This window comes from Acanthochromis polyacanthus, chromosome 1 (assembly GCF_021347895.1).
Source record: "Acanthochromis polyacanthus isolate Apoly-LR-REF ecotype Palm Island chromosome 1, KAUST_Apoly_ChrSc, whole genome shotgun sequence".
Classification (NCBI taxonomy): Eukaryota; Metazoa; Chordata; class Actinopteri; family Pomacentridae; genus Acanthochromis; species Acanthochromis polyacanthus.
The window spans coordinates 62,731,806-62,754,385 of NC_067113.1; the positions used below are offsets into that span (position 1 = coordinate 62,731,806).

General features: G+C 39.0%; 2 protein-coding genes and 1 long non-coding RNA gene across 8 annotated transcripts in view; 2 read left to right on the plus strand and 1 right to left on the minus strand.

The window, feature by feature from the left end:
- zgc:162331 (uncharacterized protein LOC793007 homolog) overlaps nt 1–15,606 on the minus strand; it is a 67,789-nt gene extending 52,183 nt beyond the window's left edge. For 4 of the 6 annotated variants that reach the window (XM_022220220.2, XM_022220221.2, XM_022220215.2 and 1 more), the window contains exons 1-2: nt 15,482–15,603; nt 1,958–2,096 (exon numbers count right to left, since the gene is read on the minus strand). The gene's annotated coding sequence lies outside the window, so the exon portion shown is untranslated. Of the gene's footprint in view, nt 1–1,957; nt 2,097–15,481 lie in introns of all 6 variants that reach the window. The other 2 variants (XM_022220219.2, XM_022220218.2) reach the window with 2 other exon arrangements.
- LOC127534778 (uncharacterized) lies at nt 4,819–12,450 on the plus strand. Its single transcript, XR_007943217.1, has 2 exons — nt 4,819–5,186; nt 11,904–12,450. It is a non-coding gene; the product is annotated as an uncharacterized LOC127534778 (long non-coding RNA).
- Nucleotides 15,607–15,709: 103 nt separating the features above from the next.
- Nucleotides 15,710–22,580, plus strand: part of slc13a4 (solute carrier family 13 member 4) — a 35,503-nt gene continuing 28,632 nt past the window's right edge. Inside the window, exon 1 of the mRNA XM_022220214.2 lies at nt 15,710–15,832. Within this exon, the coding sequence (XP_022075906.1) occupies nt 15,710–15,832 (123 nt within the window). The remainder of the gene's footprint in view (nt 15,833–22,580) is intronic.

Sequence of the window (22,580 nt, forward strand, 5' to 3'; positions counted from 1 at the left end):
TGTAGCGGGTGGTGGGAATTGATGGGACTCAGAAACACCCCCACAATTTAATTAATTGTTCCTTGTATCATTTCTGATGGATAAGTCCAGATAAGTCCGCAGCGGTGGATTTGTAGTAGGATCACAATCATGTGATCATCAGCAGGCAGCTGTCATAGTTGTCATAGTTACAGTGACGCCATGCTGCTATCTGGCAATGATGCAGAAATCTTTAACAAATCCATTGATCCAGACTACAAGCCAAAATATAATTACTATATAGTATAGTAATATACTATAGTATATATACTATAATCACTTGGTCCTTGTGTCATTTATGACCTTCCCTGAAAATTTCATTCAAATCTGTTGGTCTGTTTTTGAGTAATGTTGCTGACAGACAGACAGACAGACAGACAAACATACACCGATCATCACATAAGTCCACCGCATTCTTTGCTGGAGTAATAAAATAGATGCTAAAGCAGGATAAGTTTCTGGGTTTGACTACATTAAGTTCTGCCGATCAACTAGCTGCTAATGTATGGTTATAATAGTGTCCTCATGTCAGAGCCAACCATCACTTCTGGTTCCAAAATACCAACATGGCAACGGCAAATATAAGACAAAACAGTAGTCTATAAAGCAGTGGGTACTGTTAGGACATCTACATCCATTATAGGAAACATGGTAGTAACAGTATTAACTGATCTGTTAGCCATTTCTGCAGCATTAATAAGCAGCAAGCATTCTGTTTACACATTCCAACAAATACAGAGCTACACCACCATTCAGTAGGAGTCATGTTTCTGACCATACGCTGCATGTAAGCCATTTGCTGACTTTATATTGATCTCTGTTGTGGTTTTCACCAAATCCAAGATAAAACACATAGCAGCTCCCCCATGCTCACTAACTAAGTGCTAGCTTGGTGGAAACTCTGAAAACAACCATAATGATGACTGTGAGAGTGAATCTAAACAAAAGGTTTGGGCCAGTAAACCAAAACAACGAGTTCAATCCTGTGATAATCCTGTGATAATTCTCTCACTCTCTTTAGCAACCTCTTTAATGCTGCACATTGTAACTGAAACATGTTGTATTAAAATATAAACTAATGCATCTTTAAAGAAGTTCTTCTAAAATGGGCTAAAGGGAGCATGCTGGCTTTAATGTGTACCTAGCCCTTGTTCCAGCTGAAACTACACAGCTGCTTTTGCTACAGAGCCAGAACATCAACAGTCGCTTTCACAGTTTGAGGATGCTGGAAAAAGAACTAAGCACTCCTTCTTCCTTTATGAAAAAGCTCTAATTGCCTGGAGAACAATTAATGCCTAATTTTGTATCCTGCAGTTCACAGAGAGTTCAAGTGATTTTAAGCTATGATGTCTGGAAAAACACGCAACACCACTGCATAACAAAGTCAGACAGACAACACACATTCCTTCCGTTCTGATGAATAATAAAGCTTCTTGCGTGTACAGTGTGGTTAGTGTGAGGAATATTTAACATTAGTCTGACTGTGTGCAGATTCACAGAGCGCTGACAATCTGCAGCTCTGTCACTATCAGCCTAATCCCTCATGCAACATCTTAGAGCACATTAAATGCTGTTATGTAATACAAAAACACAGCACACACATGCGGCACGTGCACGTTTACGCTCTGTTCTCTTATTGCCGTGTGTGTGTCCCTACATTTACTATGCCCATTCACATGTACACACTTACACAAAACATGCAAACATGGTGTGTTAGTGTATCTGTACTCACATATAAGATGTGCATGTGTTTGCATGTATCACTGTATCTGTACTCATTAACTGTGAGAGTGAGTTTGTACATTCATGTGTGTTTGTCTGTGAGCCCTGCAGCATAGAGTCAGTAGTCAGATTTGAGTTGGAAGCAGTGCAGGTCACACAGGACAAAGGGGCTTTCCCGTAATTACAGGTTAGTGAATGACAACACAGTGCTCCTCACCAGGGTTCAAGTTATATGTGGCAGCAGCTTAAATGATGGAGATCTGGAGGAGTTCTTGTGAGAAGGTCGAGATAATGAGGCCACGGTGAGCTGAAGGCAGGTCTGATTGGCTGAGTTTGGAACAGGATTCTTTCAGCTCCTGGAAAGCACAAAATCTCTTTATTTCAATGACACTTTGATTATTTTTATACAGAAAGTCCTCAGGATTTAGTCCGCATTGGTTTTGAAGATCTAGTAAAGTCAGAGTTAAATCCTTTTTCCTGTAGATTCTGCTCAACTGAAGAGACTAAGAAGAGCAACATACGACGATCAGGCCTGCAGGGAGCAACAATTTAGAGACTATATTTTATGTTTTCTGCATTTTTTAAATTGTTTGAAGTTTCTTTTGGTTTCACTGAGCTCTTTTATTTCATTTAATAGAACCTAAGAATCACCATCTTCACTTAAATTCCCACTACTTGCAGAATGGGAGTGTATTACATTATTTGCAGTCTAAAGGAGACCTAACAACTATCGTAATGTTTCCCTCTTCACGGATTATTTTTTTGAATATTTCCCTCACTTAAATGTTTCAGATCATCTAACAAATTGAAACCATCAGACAACAATAACCAAAGTAAATACACAATGCAGTTTTTAAATGATGATTTAAAGGAAAAAAGCTATCCAAACCTACCTGGCCCTGTGTGAAAAAGTAATTGCCTCCCTTGTTAGATCATGAATTAACTGTGGTTAATCAGATTTTTTGGAAAGTGAGTTCAATTTCACTGACCACACCCAAACCTGATTACCTCCAGACCTGTTCAATCAAGAAATCACTTCAATAGAACCTGTCTGACTAAATGATGTCGGTCAAAAGATCAAAAAGCTGCAACAAAATGATCCAAAGAAATTCAAGAACAGATGAGAAATAAAGTAACTGACATTTATCCGTCTGGAAAGGGTTACAAAACCACCAAAGCTTTAGGACTCCAGAGAACCACAGTGAGAGCCATTATCCTCAAATGGAGAAAACATGGAACAGTGGAGAACCTTCCAAAATTACCCCAAGAGCACGACGACTCATCCAGGAGGTCACAAAGGAACCCAGGAGAACACCTGAAGACCTGCAGGCCTTCCTAGCCTCAGTTAAGGTCAGTGTTCATGACTCAACAATAAGGAAGAGACAAAAATGGATCCATGACAGAGTTCCAAGATGAAAACCACTGCTGACCAAAAAGAACATAAAGACTCATCTTACTTTTACAAACAAACATCTGAATGATCTCCAAGACTTTTGGGAGAATGATCTATCGACTGACGAATCGAAAGTTGAACTTTTTGGAAGGTGTGTGTCTCGTTTACATCAGCATTTCAGAAAAAGAACATCATACCTACAGTCAAACATGGTGGTGGTCATATGATGGTCTGAGGACCTGGACGACTTTCTGTGATTGATGGAACCATGAATTCTGATCTCTACGTTCGGCCATCAGTTCATGACCTCAAGCTGAAGCTCACTTGGGTTCTGCAGCAGGACAACGATCCAAAACACACCAGAAATTTGACTTCTGAATGGCTTAAAAAAAAATGAAGATTTTTAGTGGCCGAGTCAAAGTCCAGACTTGAATCCTATTGAAATGCTGGTATGACCTTAAAAAGTCCATTCATGCTGGAAAACCCTCCAGTGTTCTGAATTAAAACAATTCTGCAAAGAAGAGTGGACCAAAATGTCTCCACAGAGATGTGAAAGACTCATTGCCAGTTCTAGAAAACACTTGATCTCAGTTGTTGCTGATGAGTGTGACCCAACCAGTTATTAGGTTTAGGGGGCAATTACTTTTTCACACATGGCCAGGTAGCTTTGAAGATTTTTTATCCCCTAATAAATAAAATCATCATTTAAAAACTGCATTTTGTGTTTACTTTGGTTATCTTTGTCTGATATTTACATTTGTTTGATGATCTTAAACATTAAAATGGGGAAAATATGCAAAAAAAAAAAAAAGAGAGAAGAATTTGAATCTCTGGGTCACTGCTCATGCGGCTGACCGGTGGTGGAGAGTAGCTCGAAGAATGTTTGTTTCTGTCTCAGTTTTGTGCAGTGTGATCCATGTGAGTATTGTTATGTTCTTGAATGTTGACCGACCTAAGAGCACTTCAGACGTGAGGAACAAAAAAGCACTTTAAAATTACAATGTTCTTTTTAATGTTGCTTTGCCTTTTTGTGTGTAATTGTGTGTCTTGCTTGGTTGTCCTTTTTAAGCTGCTTGTATGCCCTTTTTAATTATACCTTGAGAACAAATAAAGTTTTTTTGAATTGAAAAATTTGAGACAGGGGCATATACTTTTTCATGGCACTTTATGTCGTCCCTGGGGAGAGTTCCAGTGGTGGAAACATGGCTTTTGTCAGCTACTATGTCATTCTTGCATTCCTTGGCCTATAAGGAGCCAAATTCACTTATTGCAGTTATAAGTGTAGTAGGCGTTCATCTATGTGTTCTGCCAAATGTATTACAATGTAAAGTTAGAGAATGTAGGGGCCGCGCATTCAGCTAATAAATAGTTTCTGAGATTGGGAGCCAGTTGTTGGAAGATCCTGAATAAACTTCTCACTTAAATTTTAAATGAAGCAGCTAGTGGGATTCATCTTGAAGATGCAGTGTAGTAGTTTGTGCATGACTTTGCAGATTTCAAGTTTATCCTAAGTTTTCAAAATTACTCTTTTCCTTCGATAATGATTTTCTCTCCATACTTATCTCTTTTGATAGCGTTCTGAGTGAGAGTCTTGTGCTCCCTTCCAGCTGAGCTTCAGTGTCTCTTTCTTCTCCAGAACTTTCGACCTCCAAACTAAGTCGACTCTCTACTTGCAGTACATCTGCGCTGCAAAAACTCAGCTCACAGCCTCAGCATCCTCCCTCCAACAGTAAACAACTGTCAGGGTCTAACTTCAGCACAGTGGGGTTCTGTAGATTCGAAAATCTTCACTGATTGGATTTATGTTTCTCCTGTTTTAATGAAGTGCTGTTTTTTTCTCCTTTCTCAGCACCAGGGGAATCTCCAAGCTTCTGATTCTGATTCCTGCTGCGACAAACCACATCTGACCCCGGAGAAGGGAGGCAGAGGTCAAACATGACAGGGGATTTGAAGGGGCAGATCAGGACTGGAAGACTTGGGCCAGCTGGGGAATAATCCTCCACAAGAAACCACTCCTGGAGTGCACTTGAAGTGTCCTTGAGCTCCTACTGAGGTATTTTATTTGAAAAACTCATGACAGATAATTATGTTTGTTTCCTGGGAGTAAACAGATGATGATCCTTCTGGTTCCTGTTTTGTTTTTAAAGAAAAAAGTAACGGTTGATTGACTTGTTTAGAAGTGGAGTGTAGCCTGAAATATTCTGCTCTTCCATCACTGAGGTAAATATGAGGAATGAGATCAGATGAAGGTATTGATCTGTGAGGGGAAACTAGGCCATCGCAGCTGCTGAAGAGAGGAGAAGGAAAACAAAGAAACATGAGAGAAGAAAACCATCAGTTTTAACTAAATGTAATAAGTCGTTAAAGGTTTGTGCTTTTTCTTCTCTGATTCTGACACGTGTACATCCACACTCACTTCTCAATAATGAAATAGTGAGCTGGTTGGTAATCTGTAGCCTCAGGATTTGAGTGAAGATCCGAGCTTTGGGTGACTCCCTGCAGCTTTGACATTAATTTGGGAGGAAGATTAGAAATCAGCAGTCAGACAGATAAACATGTGAACGTGTGGTGACACTCTGGAGACTTTGGGACCCCTGGAGCTCGTCTCGGCCCTTCATTTGATCTACGCTGTGGGACCCTGCTTCAGGAAATAACAACAGTGATTAGTGGCTATCGTTCCAAGAAAGGCTGATGAGAGATCAGCATTTGATTAATAAAAATGTGCTTAAAAAATATAAAAATCGCACCAAAGAAACTACAAGAACTAAACTTTATCTGACACAAAACATTGCAAATATAAATTAAAAACAGCCCAGCAGAACAGCAGGCAAAGATGGATTTGGTTCTCAATCTGAAATGTGTGTGTTTACGTCTGCTGCTGGTTGTGTGTTTGTGTGTGTTATGTCTATTGGTTTTGTGACTCTGATCTGAGGTCAGAGCACGCTGGAATCTGGCATTACATTTTGTATTTACATTTCAGGTCTTTGGCTAAGCTGTAATCCAGAGGGAAACAGCTTCCAGGCATCCATCAGCGACCGAAAATGTGACCAGAGACTGTAAAGTAAAAATGCTAAGAGATAATAAAAAACAAGTCTGACCTTTACGAGGAAAACACACAATTAATCTAATAAACAGATAATAAAACAACAAGAGCCAACACATGGATCAGCATTTTCAGCCTGCAGCCTTATTTCTTCCTGTATACTGTACTATACTGAGGAGTCTTGCTTCAGCAGTGTGTGTCTGATACCCAACACTGAATGCTACAACACACACCCTGGGGAGGTACACAGCACCATCTTGTAGCTATCAGATGTTAATACAGTTTTAAACTCCAATTTACTCCCAGAGCAGCTCGACTCAGCACTTTATATTATATTATATTATATTATATTATATTATATTATATTATATTATATTATATTATATTATATTAGGACCAATGTGATTGTTACAGAACTGTCCATGCACCTTAGTTAGTTTGATAAAACTGTTTTACTACTACCTGTCAAGTCACTTTAAATGACTCAGATTCACTGTAAATCACTTTAAATCATCGTGCCTTGAAATGTGTAAATATTGTATATTGAATTTTAACTACACTTAGTGTTCTATAGATTTTAAGTGTTTTTTATAGTATTGTACAGCAAATTTTACAAAGTATATACTAATGTTTAATGTTAATGTTGCTAACCTGTCTTTTTGTTATTTTATGTAGTTGTATGTAAGCTGCTGAACACTTGAATTTCCATTTCAATCTATCTATCTATCTATCTATCTATCTATCTATCTATCTATCTATCTATCTATCTATCTATCTATCTATCTATCTAGATAGCTAGATAGCTAGATAGCTAGATAAAATATGGCTGTGAAGTGTAGGCAACTCAATATATAATAATGTAAATGAAAAAGCAGCAGATCAGTGGTGGCGAGATAAGGCTCAGAGAAACAGCTGCTTCAGACGTGCAAATGGGTTTTTTTTGTCACAATTCAGACAGATGTTGCAGTCAGAAGTGTCTCCTTTTTCATCCAAGTCTTCAATAGCTATCTATCTATCTATCTATCTATCTATCTATCTATCTATCTATCTATCTATCTATCTATCTATCTATCTATCTATCTATCTATCTATCTATTATCTATCTATCTATCTATCTATCTATCTATCTATCTATCTATCTATTATCTATCTATCTATCTATCTATCCTCCAATATTTAATATTGAGAAGACAACGCTAGTTTTCTAAATTCAACACTGCAGGACAGATGCTTCTCTAAAATCTGGTTTCTATCTAGAGGCTGTGAAAAAAGCAAGGAAGGCTGTCATCATGATGCAGTTTTTGATGCCAATTAACATTCGTGGGTCAAATGCAGGCTAAGCTGTCACCGTCTCTGCTGCATACACTGCATCTGATGGAAAAAAAACAGAGTGTCACCCATAGACTTTTTTTGTATACAGTCTGTGGAGTCACCACAAAGTCACAAACTATGCAAACGTTGGCGGAATATGATAGAAACTAAAACAAAGAAAAGGAACTGAAGCTACAACAAAGACAGTGGATGTACTACACTGGACAAAATGCTCCTCTTAAAATAAACAAAAAAACTTATTTCAAGGAACTTTTACCTTGAAATAAGTGAAAAACTCTGCAAATAGAACAAGTGAGAAATGGCTTGGTAAGATTTCTTGAAATAAGATATGATATTTAGAATATTGAGATCTTAAAATTAGCTGGGAAAACTTATTTTAAGCTCTATTTTATCAGGATTGTCAAGCTTAGGTGCCATAAACCAGATATGCAGTTTTTGACTCAAAAATAGATTTTCGCTTTCATGTGACCTCCTGTTGTCCTCATTTACAGACACCAAAAAATATTGTTTCCTTGTCTGAAAAAAATAAAACAAATCAGCAAATTTTTTTTTTTGCAAATTTCTGAAAATCTGCAAAACCTTCAGGAAGAAAATTCTAATAATTCCTTGCAAGTTTCCCTTCAAAGTATTATTTTAAAAAAATCCCCCAAATTTGGCAAGAAAATTTTTGCAAATATTTTCAAAAAATGAGTAAAAATCTTCCGAAAAATTCTAAAAATATCAAAAGTGATTCCATATATGTTAGCAAAACTTCTAATATTTTCTTAAGACCATTCACAAAAAATTTGGTGAATTTTCTTAAGTAACATTTTTAATATATTCTTTTTGCCTTTTTATTCTGATAGTTGCAGTGCAGGCTGACAGGAAACGGGGGAGACATGCAGCAAAGGGCCGCAGGCAGGAATCGAACCTGAGCCACTGCGTCAGAGACCAGCCCCTGTACATGGGTCGCCCACTTAACCCGATGACCTATACGGGCGCCCAAGTAACATTTTTAAAATTTAGTTTTTTCCATCAAAAATATTCAAAGATTTCCCAAAAAATGTTGAAAACGTGGACATCAGAAGTTTCACTGTGAAATTATATATATATATTTTTTCCCCCCACATTTTCAAACTTCAAAACGGGTCAATTCTGACCTGCAGGACAACAAGAGGGTTAATTAACAGACTTTACCCTGTAGAATCTGTTTTCACTTTGACATGAAAGAGTCTGGTTTTGTAAATTCTTATACAAAAAGCCAAATTAAACCAACTATGATTCAAGGCTGAAAAGCAATAAAAAGGGAGAAAACTTCACGAAGGGGTAGATTATTTTTTTTAAAGAAACTGTCTAAATTCAGACAGTGTTGAGTGGATTGAACTGATTGACAGTGCAAGATACACAAGCGTGGGAGCTCAACACACAACCTGCTGTCAAGCCAGTTCCATTTAGTACATATGATTCAAAGGAAACATGCCGTTCATGAACAGCATTCAGCACCACAGAGGGCTGGACAGCTCCTTCTCAGCCTCAGTGAGGTCTGGAAGAAGCTCCAACGTTACAGATGATCGTATCCATCACACAAACCTACACCTGTTCAGATGTGAACAAGCAGCTGTGACTGATGGGGAAGTAAACTGAGTAATTTAGAACCTGAGTGTGTGTGGACTCCCTCATCTGTTACAAGCCTGAGCCAGCATGAGCTTACATTGTAAACATAATGTTTAATACAGGTGGGGTTTGTTTGATTGCTGCTGAAAGTAACATGCTGTGCAAAGATAGAGTCAGTGTCCTGATATCATATTTATAACATTCCAGGATGATTGCATGTTGCAGCTCAGCTCCTCATGAAACCATCAGAGAACATCGGCATCCTGAGTGGCAGCCTCAGTGTTATGTAAGCACTCAGGGAGCTCGAGGAAAAAGGGTTGCAAAAGAATGCACAAAGTGTTCGAGACCAAACTGACTGTGTAGTGATACTAAGACTGCTGTCCTTCTCTAATCTTCTCTGCTTTGTCCATAGGAGAAGATGCTTAAAGAGCAGCTTTAGCAACACTGGAAGCCTTAACCTATAAAACAGGTATTTAAAAAGACCCAGAAAGACAGCTAGACCTCAAGATGGGTCCCTCAAGTCTACAGAAAACGAGGCTTCACACACAGGGCTTTATCTATCACTGAGGAGGAAAGTCATGGTCTTAGTATTGTTTCTGCAGGATTTTAAAGAACTTGAGAAGGAATTGACAGTCTGCTATTCTAGACCAATACCATACCGTTTGTTGTAACCTTCAAAAGCAGAAACAGTGACATTACAGGATAATAACACAGAGAGCCGTGAGATCCTGCTTAGCAGAATTTAAAACAGCACACAGGAAGAAGAGGCTTTAAGTCAAAAATTATTTTGAGGCTACATCCACACTGACCATAGACTGTATGTAAAAGATCAATGAAGCCAACATGATGACATCTACTGGCTTGCAGACTGTCATTTTTGAAGTGTTACATTTGGTATTTGGCTGTTTTTTATCTTGTTAAACATGCTGGATGTGGTAGCAAACTGCCAATCACAAGGTAGCCTGCCCTAGTACACACCCTGCATTATCTATTTTGCTCTAAACAAGACAATTTATAAAATGAACCTCATGTTTTATTCAAGAAGACTTGAAACTAGTAATTGAGATCACTAACTCATTAAGAAAATGTTTACCGAAGGAGAAAATGAAGCAGGAAATGGGGTCGTTTTCTCATAGACTTCTGTACAATCGGGCATCTATTTAGAACCAGACGAGTCGCCCCCTGCAGGTTGTTAGACAGAACACATGTTTAAGGCACTTCCATGATGACTTAAATACTTCCAACATAGACATGCATATTTTATGCTTGTCTGTTACGCTGACACGTTTTCATTATAAAAGGATTAAAAAAAAAAAGATCTCTGTCCAGATGAGTGCTTAAATGCACTGATGCCTGAAAATGCATTCAGATGCCCGTCTATGTAAAACGGGCATGTGGGTGTTGGTGTAAACATGACGCAGGGTTGGTACTATAGCTGTACTAAATACCACAGAGGAAAAACATCCATCCATCATCTATACACCACTGAATCCTCATTAGGGTCATGGGGGGCTTGAGTCTATCCCAGCTGACTCAGGGTGAAGGCAGAAGACACCTGGACAGGTAACAGTCTGTCACAGGACTACATACAGAGACAAACAATCACACCTACAGACAATTTAGAATCAACGATTTACCCAAGCATGTTTTTGGACTGTGGGAGGAAGCTGGAGAACCTGGAGAAAGCTCACACATGTACAGAGACAACATGCAAACTCCATGGAGAAAGATCTCAGGGATCCAGGGATCTTCTAGCTGCAAGGTGACAGTGCCAACCACCAGCACAATTCATGCACAAGGCAATTCAAAGTGCTTTACAATGGCAAAGACAAAAAATAACAATGATGATTTTAAAGGTAGATGCTGAAAGCATGCATTAAAATCAATAAAGTCAACATGAATCTTTATGATGATGCAAAGAAATAAAACTCAGGTCAAAAGAGAGATAAAATAAAATCACTTTAAAAGTTCAAGTGCAGTGCTAAGAGCGACAACAGTGCTGGGATTAAGGCAGTCATTAATCAAAGTCAACAGTAAATGAATGAGTCTTTCACCTTGATTTAAAGGAGCTGAGAGTTTCAGCAGACCTGCAGTTTTCTGGAATTTTGTTCCAGATTTGTGAAGCATAAAAACTCAAAGCTGCTTCTCCATTTTGGGTTCTTACTCTGGGGACAGAGAGCGGACCTGGACCAGAGGAACTCAGTGATCTGGATGGTTCATCTGGTGAAAGGAGGTCACTGATATTCCCGGGGCCCTAAACCATACAGAGCTTTATAAACTAACAAAAATATTTCAAAGTCTCTCCTCTGAGAGACCAGAAGCCAGTGCAAAGGCCTCAAAACTGGAGTGATGCGATCGACTTGTTTGGTCCAGATGAGGACTCTGGATCATCTGCAGTTGGTTTATGGACTTTTTAGTCACTACTACTCTGTCTACTGAAATGTGTGAGAAACAATTCTTTTATAGGTCGCTTGGATGCAGTGCAATCATATTATTAGAGAACAGTTACATATTTACACTTTCAACAAATACAGAATAACACAGACAGTCAGTCTGAGTGTGTGTCTGCTGTGATCAGCAGGTAGGTCCTGGTGAGAACATGCCAGCTCCACACAGAAAGATCTCATGCCCAGGCTGGGACGAGACAGAGGAAAAACAGCAATGTAAAAAAGTTACACCAGAGATTTCCTTAGCTATACGACAGCAGCTGGCAGAGACATCAAAGTCAGTAACATCTGTAATTCATTATGTATGCTGAATTAACCACCAATAGTCATGGCTGATGTCTTTCCTTTCTTCCAGAGCACTGGTACACCACAGAGATGTGAGCCCGTGACAACAACTGTGACCCTGTAATAGACGAGATCATAAGAAATCCAAAGAAAAGGCAACTGCAGCTGAGGTACAATCCAGTTTGATCAACGCCAGGATGAGCAGCAAAAACACAAAGACAAATCAGTTAATGGAATTACAGATAAAACCTGCTGACACACGCGCGCGCGCGCGCACACACACACACACACACACACACACACACACACACACACACACACAAACACTGTGTATTCCTATCTTTTTGGGGACCTACCATTGACTCCCATTCATATCTAACCCCTAACCCTTACCCTTACCCTAACCTTAACCCAGACCAAAACAATGGCTAACCCTAAAGAAACATTTTTGCACTTTTACTTTTTTCAGTAACAACAACATGGCCAAGAAAACACTGTTTCCCCTCATGGGGACCCAAATGAGGTCCCCACAAGTGACATTTTTTTTGGTTTTCCTATGGATGTGAGGACATTAGGTCCCCACAACCCTTATAATTACCCGTCCACACACACACACACTCACACACACAAAAACACATACTCTGTAAAGTCTACTTATGTGAAGTGTGAAACCGTTGACGAAATTTTACACACTTTAAGACTAAAAGAGGGTTAGTGAGAATTAGCTAACAGTGATTGGGTTATGTAAGATCAAAAGTCCAATAAAGAGAAAGTAAACATAGAAAAACACGCACTCTAACAAAGTGAACTTAATTTGTGGAGCTAGACTTTAGATTCAGAACAACCAGAGTCCTAAAACCTTACGAAAATCATATGTGTGATTGTGGTGATTTAAAGACATATAATAGCAAATTCCTGCCGTTCACTCGTCATTAGAATAGTTTTAAAACTTCTTTCTTCTTGTCCAGTTTCACACATTACACTACACTGAATGGATAATCCGTTAAAATGTCTTGTAGCTTTTACCAGGCAGCCAGAACCTTTGTGTTTGCTGGATGAGAAACTCAGAATTAATCCTCATTACACAATAGAGGACAAGCTGTTTGGTTGTTTGGTGAGTTTAAATACAACAACATGTGTGGACATTTGTCATGTGAAGGCCCTCCACGGGGCTTTAAATGCACCACTTTCATGTAACACTGCTTAAAAAAGCTCAGCTGTGTTTGAAGGAAACAAAAGGCAAATGTTACCTAAAGGACTTCAGTTAATGTTACCATCAGTCCAAATGACACATGAAAAGATCCACTCCAACATTTAGACAGATGGATAATATGGTGGTGATATTAAAGACGGCATAATAACTAACATTAATAAAGCACACACATTTTCAATCTTGAAACATAGAATCTATAGTAATGCATGTATGTAACTGTTTGGTCAAATGAGAATTTCTATGACCTGCTTGGCCAGTAACATGACATCAACACACACTTTCTAATGGTTTTACAAATGAAAGATCCCCTCTGGTTGTTGATTAAACCACTTAATACTCATCTCTGTGTATCAGTTACCGATATAGAAGATTGTTTTTACTTAACCTGCATTCTGTCCAACAGCCAGCAGGCGGCGACTCTTCTGGTTGCTAAAACGAGTCAAACTGTGCAGATTTCTCTGAAAAATGACTCTACTTTTCACTAGTTTAGTTGCCTAACAAAACATTTTCCTATCCAAGGTTCAAGTCTCCTACAAGATAGCATGATGTTCATTTAGAAAATTATAGTACGACTTTGAGCAAAACAAGTGATGGAGTAGGATATTCTTTAGGCCAGAGCTACTTTGTGAATAAGGGTGCATATGTCCTCTGGTTCTCCAGTCAGATATCGTGCTCAGTCATTATGTCCAGGTTCAGAAGACTGATGTAGCAATGGCCAAATTCCAAAATAGTGCAAAAACCAATGATGAGGTCATGGTATCCATCTCCAGATGTTTACAACTATCAGCTTCCTTACATCTGTGAGGTTGTTGGACATCTTCCCTGACTCCCAATCACACACAGCATCATCTATAAACCATGGTGCTAACCTTCAGGCCCTCCATAACCTCACTGATCTCCTCCACATAAACACACCCAGACAGACTCTCAGGTCATCTTCCTCCCTCAGCCTCACCATCAATCATGTCTGTATGAACACCATGGACTCCAAAGCCTTCAGCCGCTCTGCTCCCCGCCTCTGGAACTCCCTCCCACCCGACATCTGAAACATCGACACACTGGACATGTTCAAATCCCATCTCAGAACCCACCTGTTCAGACAGGCCTACTCACTTTGACTTCCATTCCTCTTTTTTTCTGTTATTTAAAATGGCTAAATGTCGTTCTTTTGCCTTCCTCTTAAGTTTTGTATTGTAAATGTGAATGTGTTTTAACTTTATACAGTGTCCTTGGCTGTTTTGAAAATGAAATGTATTATTATTATTATTGTTATCTGTTACATATGAAACCCAGAAAGTCTGAGTGTGTAATTCTGAGGCTGTCATTGGTTCACTGTAGTTCAAGGTAGAGGTGCTCAGCTTATTTCGCTAATGATAATTGTATCATCTTAAAAACACCATATGGGCAAGTAAACAAGATAAAACAACCTGCTGTTCCCTCGAGGGGATCTTTGAATGCAGTCTTACATTACATTTATAAGTTATATGGGAAACACAGACACTAATTTCCACTGTGTCTGTGTAATAGATACTCCAACGGATAATGTTTCAGCATAGATGAAACATGGTAGAATGTAACTTTTCACTTTTATCATTGCTGAATTATTTTTAGGAAAGATAGTACAATATATTTGTCTCCCCATGGGTACAGTTTCAGTGGCAATACAGATGGCATTTTTACATTTATGAGGACTGTTAGAGGAAACCTGGAAACTGCTCTTGCTTGCAATGACTGAATGAATCCTCTCGAGGGCGGTATGTGACTAAAGCCTCCAATCACTGGTTTCCTCACTGGCCTCTGGCTTCATTACATGAGCACTTGCTGGTGATGTGTTATGTATTCCTTTTGTTTAGGGTTATACAATTTGAAATTATATACATTCATTAATTTTTTGATAAACTTTTTTATTCAATATAACTCTTGAAAATAAAAGCTTATACACCCAGCGGCTCAAACACTTCATAGCAACATTATCAACAATATATTATTATTAATACGATACAATATTAAAGATTGATTTATTTCTCCATGCAGGTTTTTTTTTATTATCATTTATGTCCTGCATGAATCTTTTTTTCTTACATCCCTAGTTTTCTAATAACAACTGGTTAAATCTCGCAGTATTTCCATCTTTTCCTCACATTTCTTAATAGAGAGGGTATTTGCAAAGACCATGCACACGCACACGCCCTTGTGCAAACTTTCCTCCCACCCTGATTGGTGGAGTCACCACCATGGAGGGTGGGACAAAGTCCTGGTTAATTAGCATACCTATCCAGCCCCATAAATGCGGCCGCAGCCTCACCTGACGCTCCGAGGAGCATCTAACACTCAGAGGAAGAGGGGGGTGTCCTGCTGTGCTGCACAAGACTCAGTCACAGTGGAAGCAAAACTCAGATAGACTAGACAAAGCAAGTTCAGGAAAGTTCTCTCACCTCACTGATCCGCTCACAGGTCCGCTCACCGTCTGCGGTCTGTGCGTAAAAGCGCACAGCCAAACCAGACCTTCACGCTTTTCCAGGAGGACTGCTCCCCCCTCTTCCTCCTTCCTCCGGCTCTCCACGGTCTGCTGTGGTTTGAGGCTCTTCCCTCGGCCGGTTTGTGACTCTTACGCCCAGTTGTGTTGAGTTGTGCCCGGTTCGACCCAGAGCTCCGGGTCACCCATGAGGCTGGAGGCCGCAGCCAGGATGGATCTGTTCAGGAAGCTGTGGAAGGCGAGGAAGCTGATCCTTGTCGTGTTCATCCCGCTGTCCCTGCTGCCCTTACCGCTCATCCACCCCACCAGCGTGAGTACAAGAAGAACACTGAGTTATTATGCAGCTTTTACATTAATTAACACTGTGAAAGAAGGACCAGTGTTATTTAATGTAAGAATTTAAGGGAAATTTCTATCAAAAACGTGATCATTTAAACTATGCGTGACTGATTTAGTGGGAAAATAGAACATTTATATGAGTTAGACAGTGAGCAGTCATTCTACAGTAGCGCAGATACACGGTCCATTACTCAGATGTGGACAATGTTTAATTTTCGACAACAAAATCACAAAAAGTGCTTCTTAATTATCATAAAAACTCAGAATAATGTAATTGGTCATAGAAATACCAATGTATACAAGAAAATCAAGCAAATCATTCACATATTGTGAATTTCAATAGTGATAAGTTTGCTCTAACTTAAGTTATTTAACATGTTAGTAAAGCACATGAGTGAGTTTCAATAAATACCTAGTAAATATCCTGTACTGATCTGCTGATGCTCCTCCTGGCTGCTGGTGGTGGTCACAGCGTCCTGATGGGATTTCAGTGTGTGTCAGTGTTTGTGTGTGTGAGAGAAAAACAAAGAATCAATCAAAAGGCACAGTGTCTGTTTTGATGAATGCCTGTCCTGGTCATCAGCTGAGGCGTGAGTGTGGAGAGGAGATGTCGCGACATGTTGATGAGATGGAGATCAGTGTTCTGCTGAGAGGCACAGAGGAAGAGATGACAGAGAGAGAGAAAACGACCTGAGACTCATTTTTAGGCTCATGTCAATTCTTATTTTTCCTGTGAAAAAATCAGGAGAGATTTAAGTTGCGGCTTGTGGCTCATGTTTGGTTTTTTTCAGATGTCCTCAGAGTAATGAAATTGCACCAGAAACAGTAGGATTATGTCTAACTGAATCCAATCTGTTCAAATCTTCTTCTCTGAAAGAAAATGTGTTGCTCTTTGTGCACCACGACACTCAGTAGCTGCCTGTCTGTGAGGTTAAATCACGTGTTAAGTAAAGTTTGGATGCATTGTGGCACTTTAAATGTACAGTATCTGAATGTCAAACTAACATTCAAGATTAAACAAGAAAAGCACTCAGGGTGCAGTCCTCCTCCATGGCTGCTCAGTTGTGGTGTAATTTCTGACAGATTAAATCTTTTAAAAAGTTCATGGTCTGCAGCTGACGTAGTGTTCACTTGTTGTCATGGTTACAATGACACCACGCCACTATCTGGCAATGATACAGAAATCTTTAAGATCCAGACTATAAACTGCATCACTGCCAAAATCTAATCACTTGGTCCTTGTGTCATTTCTGACCTTCCTTGAAAATGTCATCCAAATCTGTGAATCTGTTTTTGAGTAATGTTGCTAACAGACAGACAGACAGACGCTGATCGTCACATAACTCCGCCGTGTTCTTTGGTGGAGTAATAACGGGTTTCAGTTCTATGACTTACATTTGTGAAACTCTCACATTGTAGGATTTCGGGTTGGACCACAGGATCTTGTTCACGTAGACTCAGGGTAGGAATGACACATTTTGGGAAACCGTCATTTTTTTCTGACAGACATTGTGATGTAATTTGTGATATAATTTTTCAAAGTCCAGTGTCAGTTTAAGATTTGCTGTTTAAACAGATGTTAAGCATGTGACGACGCTTTTCCACATGAGATAGCATCAAAAGTGTGACTGTCACTGACATTCATTGACACAGTAATTCAAACTCTGAGTCAGATGCCCTGCACAGCGCATATCCTTGCAGCTTTTGCAATTCGCTAGATTCCCTTCTCTCAAATCTAATTTTCTTTTGAAGTGATTGTTGGTTAATTTTCAGCTCTGTGTGATTTGCAAACTTCCTCTTGTCAACATGCCAGATTCCATGATATCCACTAAAAAGCCCTTATTTCTGTGTTTATCACATGCTGAGAATCAGCATGGATTGTGGCTCTAGTAACCAGTGAATGAGAAGCAGATGAAAAATCAAGCTTCAAAATATCTTTTCAAAAGCTCTTCCATATTTAATTCTTCTTTATGATCAGTGTGCTTCGCTTTAACTCCAATTTGTGACTTTCATATGGTTGCGTTTTATTCTGAATGTCTACCCAAGTTTGTAAAGACAAAACTAAACTCTGTGTCACAAGATCAAAAAATTCTTTGCCAGTTTTCAAATTTTGACTCTTTTCCAACCAAAACCTAAAAGTGACATGAATTATTTTGGCGCATATTGATGTTTTATTCCAATGTTTCATACACCACCAGTCAAAAGTTTGAACATACCTTCTCATTCAAAGCTGTTTATTTGTATTATTTTCTACATTTTAGATTAATACTAAAGATTAACATTTTTTGGTTTACAACATAATTCCATATGTATTCTGTTATAGTTTGATGTCTTCAGTATTAATTTACAATGTAGAAAATAATTAAATAAAAACCAGTGGATGAGAAGGTGTGTCCAAACTTGTGACTGGTGGTGTATGTTCAAACAACAAGACATTTTATTGTTTTTTTCTTTACAAAATAAACAGTGACTATGAAATGTAGTTGTAGCTTGACAAAGGGTTCAAAATCAGACTTTCAGAACCTGCTATGTCTTTGTCAGAGAATCTGATGCATAGCATTGTGAGCAAAATATAATGGTCCTCAGTGAGAGACACAGACTTGAGAAAAGTCCATTTTTGTGTCACATACACACACAAAAATCCAGTTTATCCACGAATTAGTTCCATTCTGTTCCCCGTCATCCTGAATCAAATGCCTTACTCAAAGTGACCCGAAGTGATTCTAATTTTAAACTTATTTAAATAAACAGTAACACCTGGCAGGTGTGTTTGTTTGTGGCTCATGTTGTGATACATAATAATCCAGTCATTACCACAGAGACATATCATTTTCCAGCACCTGCTAACTAAACAGCATGTAATAATCGGAGCCACATGTGTTTGTGTTTCTTAAAACGTCATTAATATTCATAAGAACTGTTTTGTCCTCACAAGTCGTCCTTCAGCCAATCAGAGCGGTCGCCCAGGAGCCTTGCTGTTATGTCAGTGGTGGTGCATGTTTGGCAGGAGTAGGTGGCACAGGATGAGGCCAAGAAAAAACAAAAGAACAAAAACTTCACTACAAAGCAATTAAGTTACATAATCAACCTACCACCACGCTGGATTTTGGGCCCCACGTGGCTTCCTTACAACACCAGGGCCCCAGACTGCGTGAGGAATGTGCCAGGGGTTCAGTGCGTGTTTGGAGCGGTACTGTGTCCAGCTGCAGCAGAACAGAACATCTGTAGGATGCAGTCAGGCCAGGTCAGAACCAGAGAGACAGAACAGAGGAGCAGAGCCGGTGGCAGATATGCAGAGTGTTCATCAGGGTCGTGCACGTGCCGCTTCACAGCTTCATACAAATGGTGGCTTGATCCAAAAGTTATATACAGAGACACAAAGAGATGTTACCCAGGATCCTATATTATGGTCCATTCAACTTTAGCTGTCTAGTGTTGGCCACTAGAGCCTGACTAATATTGGACTGGATGCTGGATGTTGGTCCAAGATGAATTTTTAGACAGGAAAAAAATCCCAATATCAATATATTAGCTGATATTCTTGATATCTGTTAAAGTTGTGTTGAGATGAGAATCTGATGGAGCCATTGCTTTTTAAAACACCTTACTATGTTAAGTGCTGTGAGATGAATTGAATTAAAACACAGAGTCATTGGACTCTGAATAAATAGCGTGCGACTTTAAGTACATTTTGCACATCTTGCATGCCACACATTTTAAGTTCATGTCATTTTACGGTTTTAAGATTGCACATGAAATGGTTGTGGTGTCACGGAATGAGGGTGACAGGTTGCAGCTACAGGGGGTACAATGACATGTATATACAAAATGTATCATTCACAGAACTTTTCATGAAATCATCCTGTCTGTTAAGTTTCTCAGCAATTTAATGCACTATTGCGCTTGACTCCGTACCACTGTCTGCTCAGCTGTGATACAGATTCTGCTAAATGCGCTACCGACAATGCTAGAAGGATTGTTGCAGAGCACTGGACAAACTATGTTTTGACCTACACTACTGTTGAAAAGTTTGAGGCCACCCAGACAATTTCATGTTCTCCATGAAAACTCACACTTTTATCCATGTGCTAACATAACGGCAAAAGGGTTTTCTAATCATCAATGAGCCTTTCAACACCATTAGCTAACACAATGTAGCATCAGAACACAGGAGTGATGGTTGCTGGAAATGTTCCTCTGTACCCCTATGGTGGTATTCCATTAAAATCAGCCATTTCCAGCTAGAATCATCATTTACCACATTGACAATGTCTACACTAGATTTCTGATTAATTTGAAGTCATCTTTCTTTCAAACATAAGGACATTTCTAAGTGACCCCAAAACTTTTGAAGAACAGTGTTGTTTGTTCAGCAGAGCTCCAAATCACTCCAAGCATCTGCTCCTGCATCATGTTATGCAAATGAAAAAGGTTTTTACCTGGACAACATACCATAGTACTGGTTTATCTATGACTGGTCAATATTGACTAATGACATTGATTTATTTGGTCGAACTCTGTTGGCTGCTGTGGTCAGAACTGAAGCATCTCCTCTATTATTTGATCGGCTTAAAGTCAGTTTTGTGTAGATATTTGACGATCTCTGACTCGTTCTTCAGTGTCACCATTAGGTTGACATTTGTGGTTTTTAGCTAAATGTATTGTCATCTAGATGGTTGCCATGAAATCGGAGACAAACATGATGAATTGTAATAATTCTAGTGCTCAGGACAAAGTTTAAACATCATTACTTTGATTTATGACTAAATATCTGTTACAATAGCAAATGCATACATGACCTGACAAGCAGTTTCGAAGTCACACATATAAATATAAAGACAGCATTATAAAATAGGTATTCATAGTCGAGTGTATGCATTTGTGTGTGGGTGTTTCTGGACCCTTTCCCCTGCTGTGCTCAATTTACATTTAGATTTAAGATTTCAGTGTACTATATTTGCATAGTATACAGAGAAATGTGTATTTCCAAAGCACATAAAATACAAAACAATCCTGATCATGATATAGACAGATAATATATTTCCATATACATTATGCTAATTGTAATCATTACACAAGCAGTACTCATATATGTGTACAGAGTACTGTTTGTCATTATAGTAAAGGTCATTGTAGGTTGACAGGTGATTTGTTATTTGTATGTTTTCCCATGTGGCCACTGATAACACTGAACTGCTGCTCTGTCATTTTTTTGTGTCCAACCCCCAAACAGACAAGCAAGTTTTTCATCAAATGTGACTGTTTCGATGTCCAGGTTTCCATGGTAACAGATGATATAATTTTGAGTTAACTTAGTTTTGTATATTTTCTGTCTGCATGGATACAGTGCAGATTGTGTGTGTCTTTGTGGTATCCATCAGACCAGTGAGTCTGCTGCTGATTAGTTCAGCGAACACTGGTTTCAGCTTCGATCTAATCTGCCTCTCAGAAGTCGTCTCCAAACATCAATCATGTCCATTTCCTAAGCTGCTCATGCATAACAGTCAGTTGATGAGACAATCAATGAGTTTCTTCTGCATGCTCAGACAGAAACCGGCCTGTCAGCTGGAAAACTCTGTGGAAAACTGCCCTTTCATCTGACAAGGTCTTCAGGTCACAGAGATTTAATTAATCACACATCTGGCTTGACGAACTGTGTTGTTTGTATGAGCTGAGGGGTAGCTGTTGCATAATGTTACATAGACATCACACTGGTAACGAATTAAATGCACCATTACTAATTTAATTTGAGGGCATTTGGTGGCCGGATTGCTGATTGTATTCCACGAATCTTTATTTTTTCAGTAAGAAAAACATTGCATTGGTTGTAGCTGGAAAATGCTCATGCTGTATTAATAATATGCCTTTCTTGGTTGCTGTTGCATAAGATAGGTGTTGGAGTTCCTCAAGATTTGTGAGTAATAGATGACTTATAACACATTTTCTATTGTGACTAATGAGTGAATTCTTGTTTCTCTTCTGTAGAGATATAAAATATAGACTTCATCTATTGTCAGTATAAAAGGGAAAGTCTGGGGAAAGATGTGATTTTTCCAGAAAGATCCACTACAGCTTGAACTTATTAACCTTTCCCAGTGTAAATGGAGTGCAGCCTGCTGACACACACACACACACACACACACACACACACACACACACACACACACACACACACACACACACACACACACACACACACACACACACACACACACACAAAACCAATGTCCATTTCACCTCTGGCTCTCCAGTGTTACATGTTTTTGTCTGCCTCGGAAAAATCAACTGAACTTTTGCCTATATTAAAAAAATCAGGATTTACTGGTCCCTAAAAGGGCTTTTCGTGTTGCATTTTCATTCATTTTCACCAAATACATTGATAATATCTCTCCAAGGAAACCCTCAAAAGAAGCAGATTTACACATATAGCCTAAGTTTAGTTGTGTGACTACATGTTGTGGTTTCTGTTTTAGATAAAAAGATTTTTAGGAATCATAACTGACCTATTTAAACCACCTTAAAACCAGGTCTGACCTCAAGGCAAACAGGCTTCATTCAGTCTGAATACCAACCTGTATTGACTCGTACTTGTTGACTCGTCTGAGTATAAAGTCTGATTAAGTCGCAGCACTTTGGCGTTAACTATCAGAAAAAGACAAAACAAAGGAAGATAAACGTTTTTTGATCTGGCTGAATCTGCAGTATTTCTGTGGCAGCTA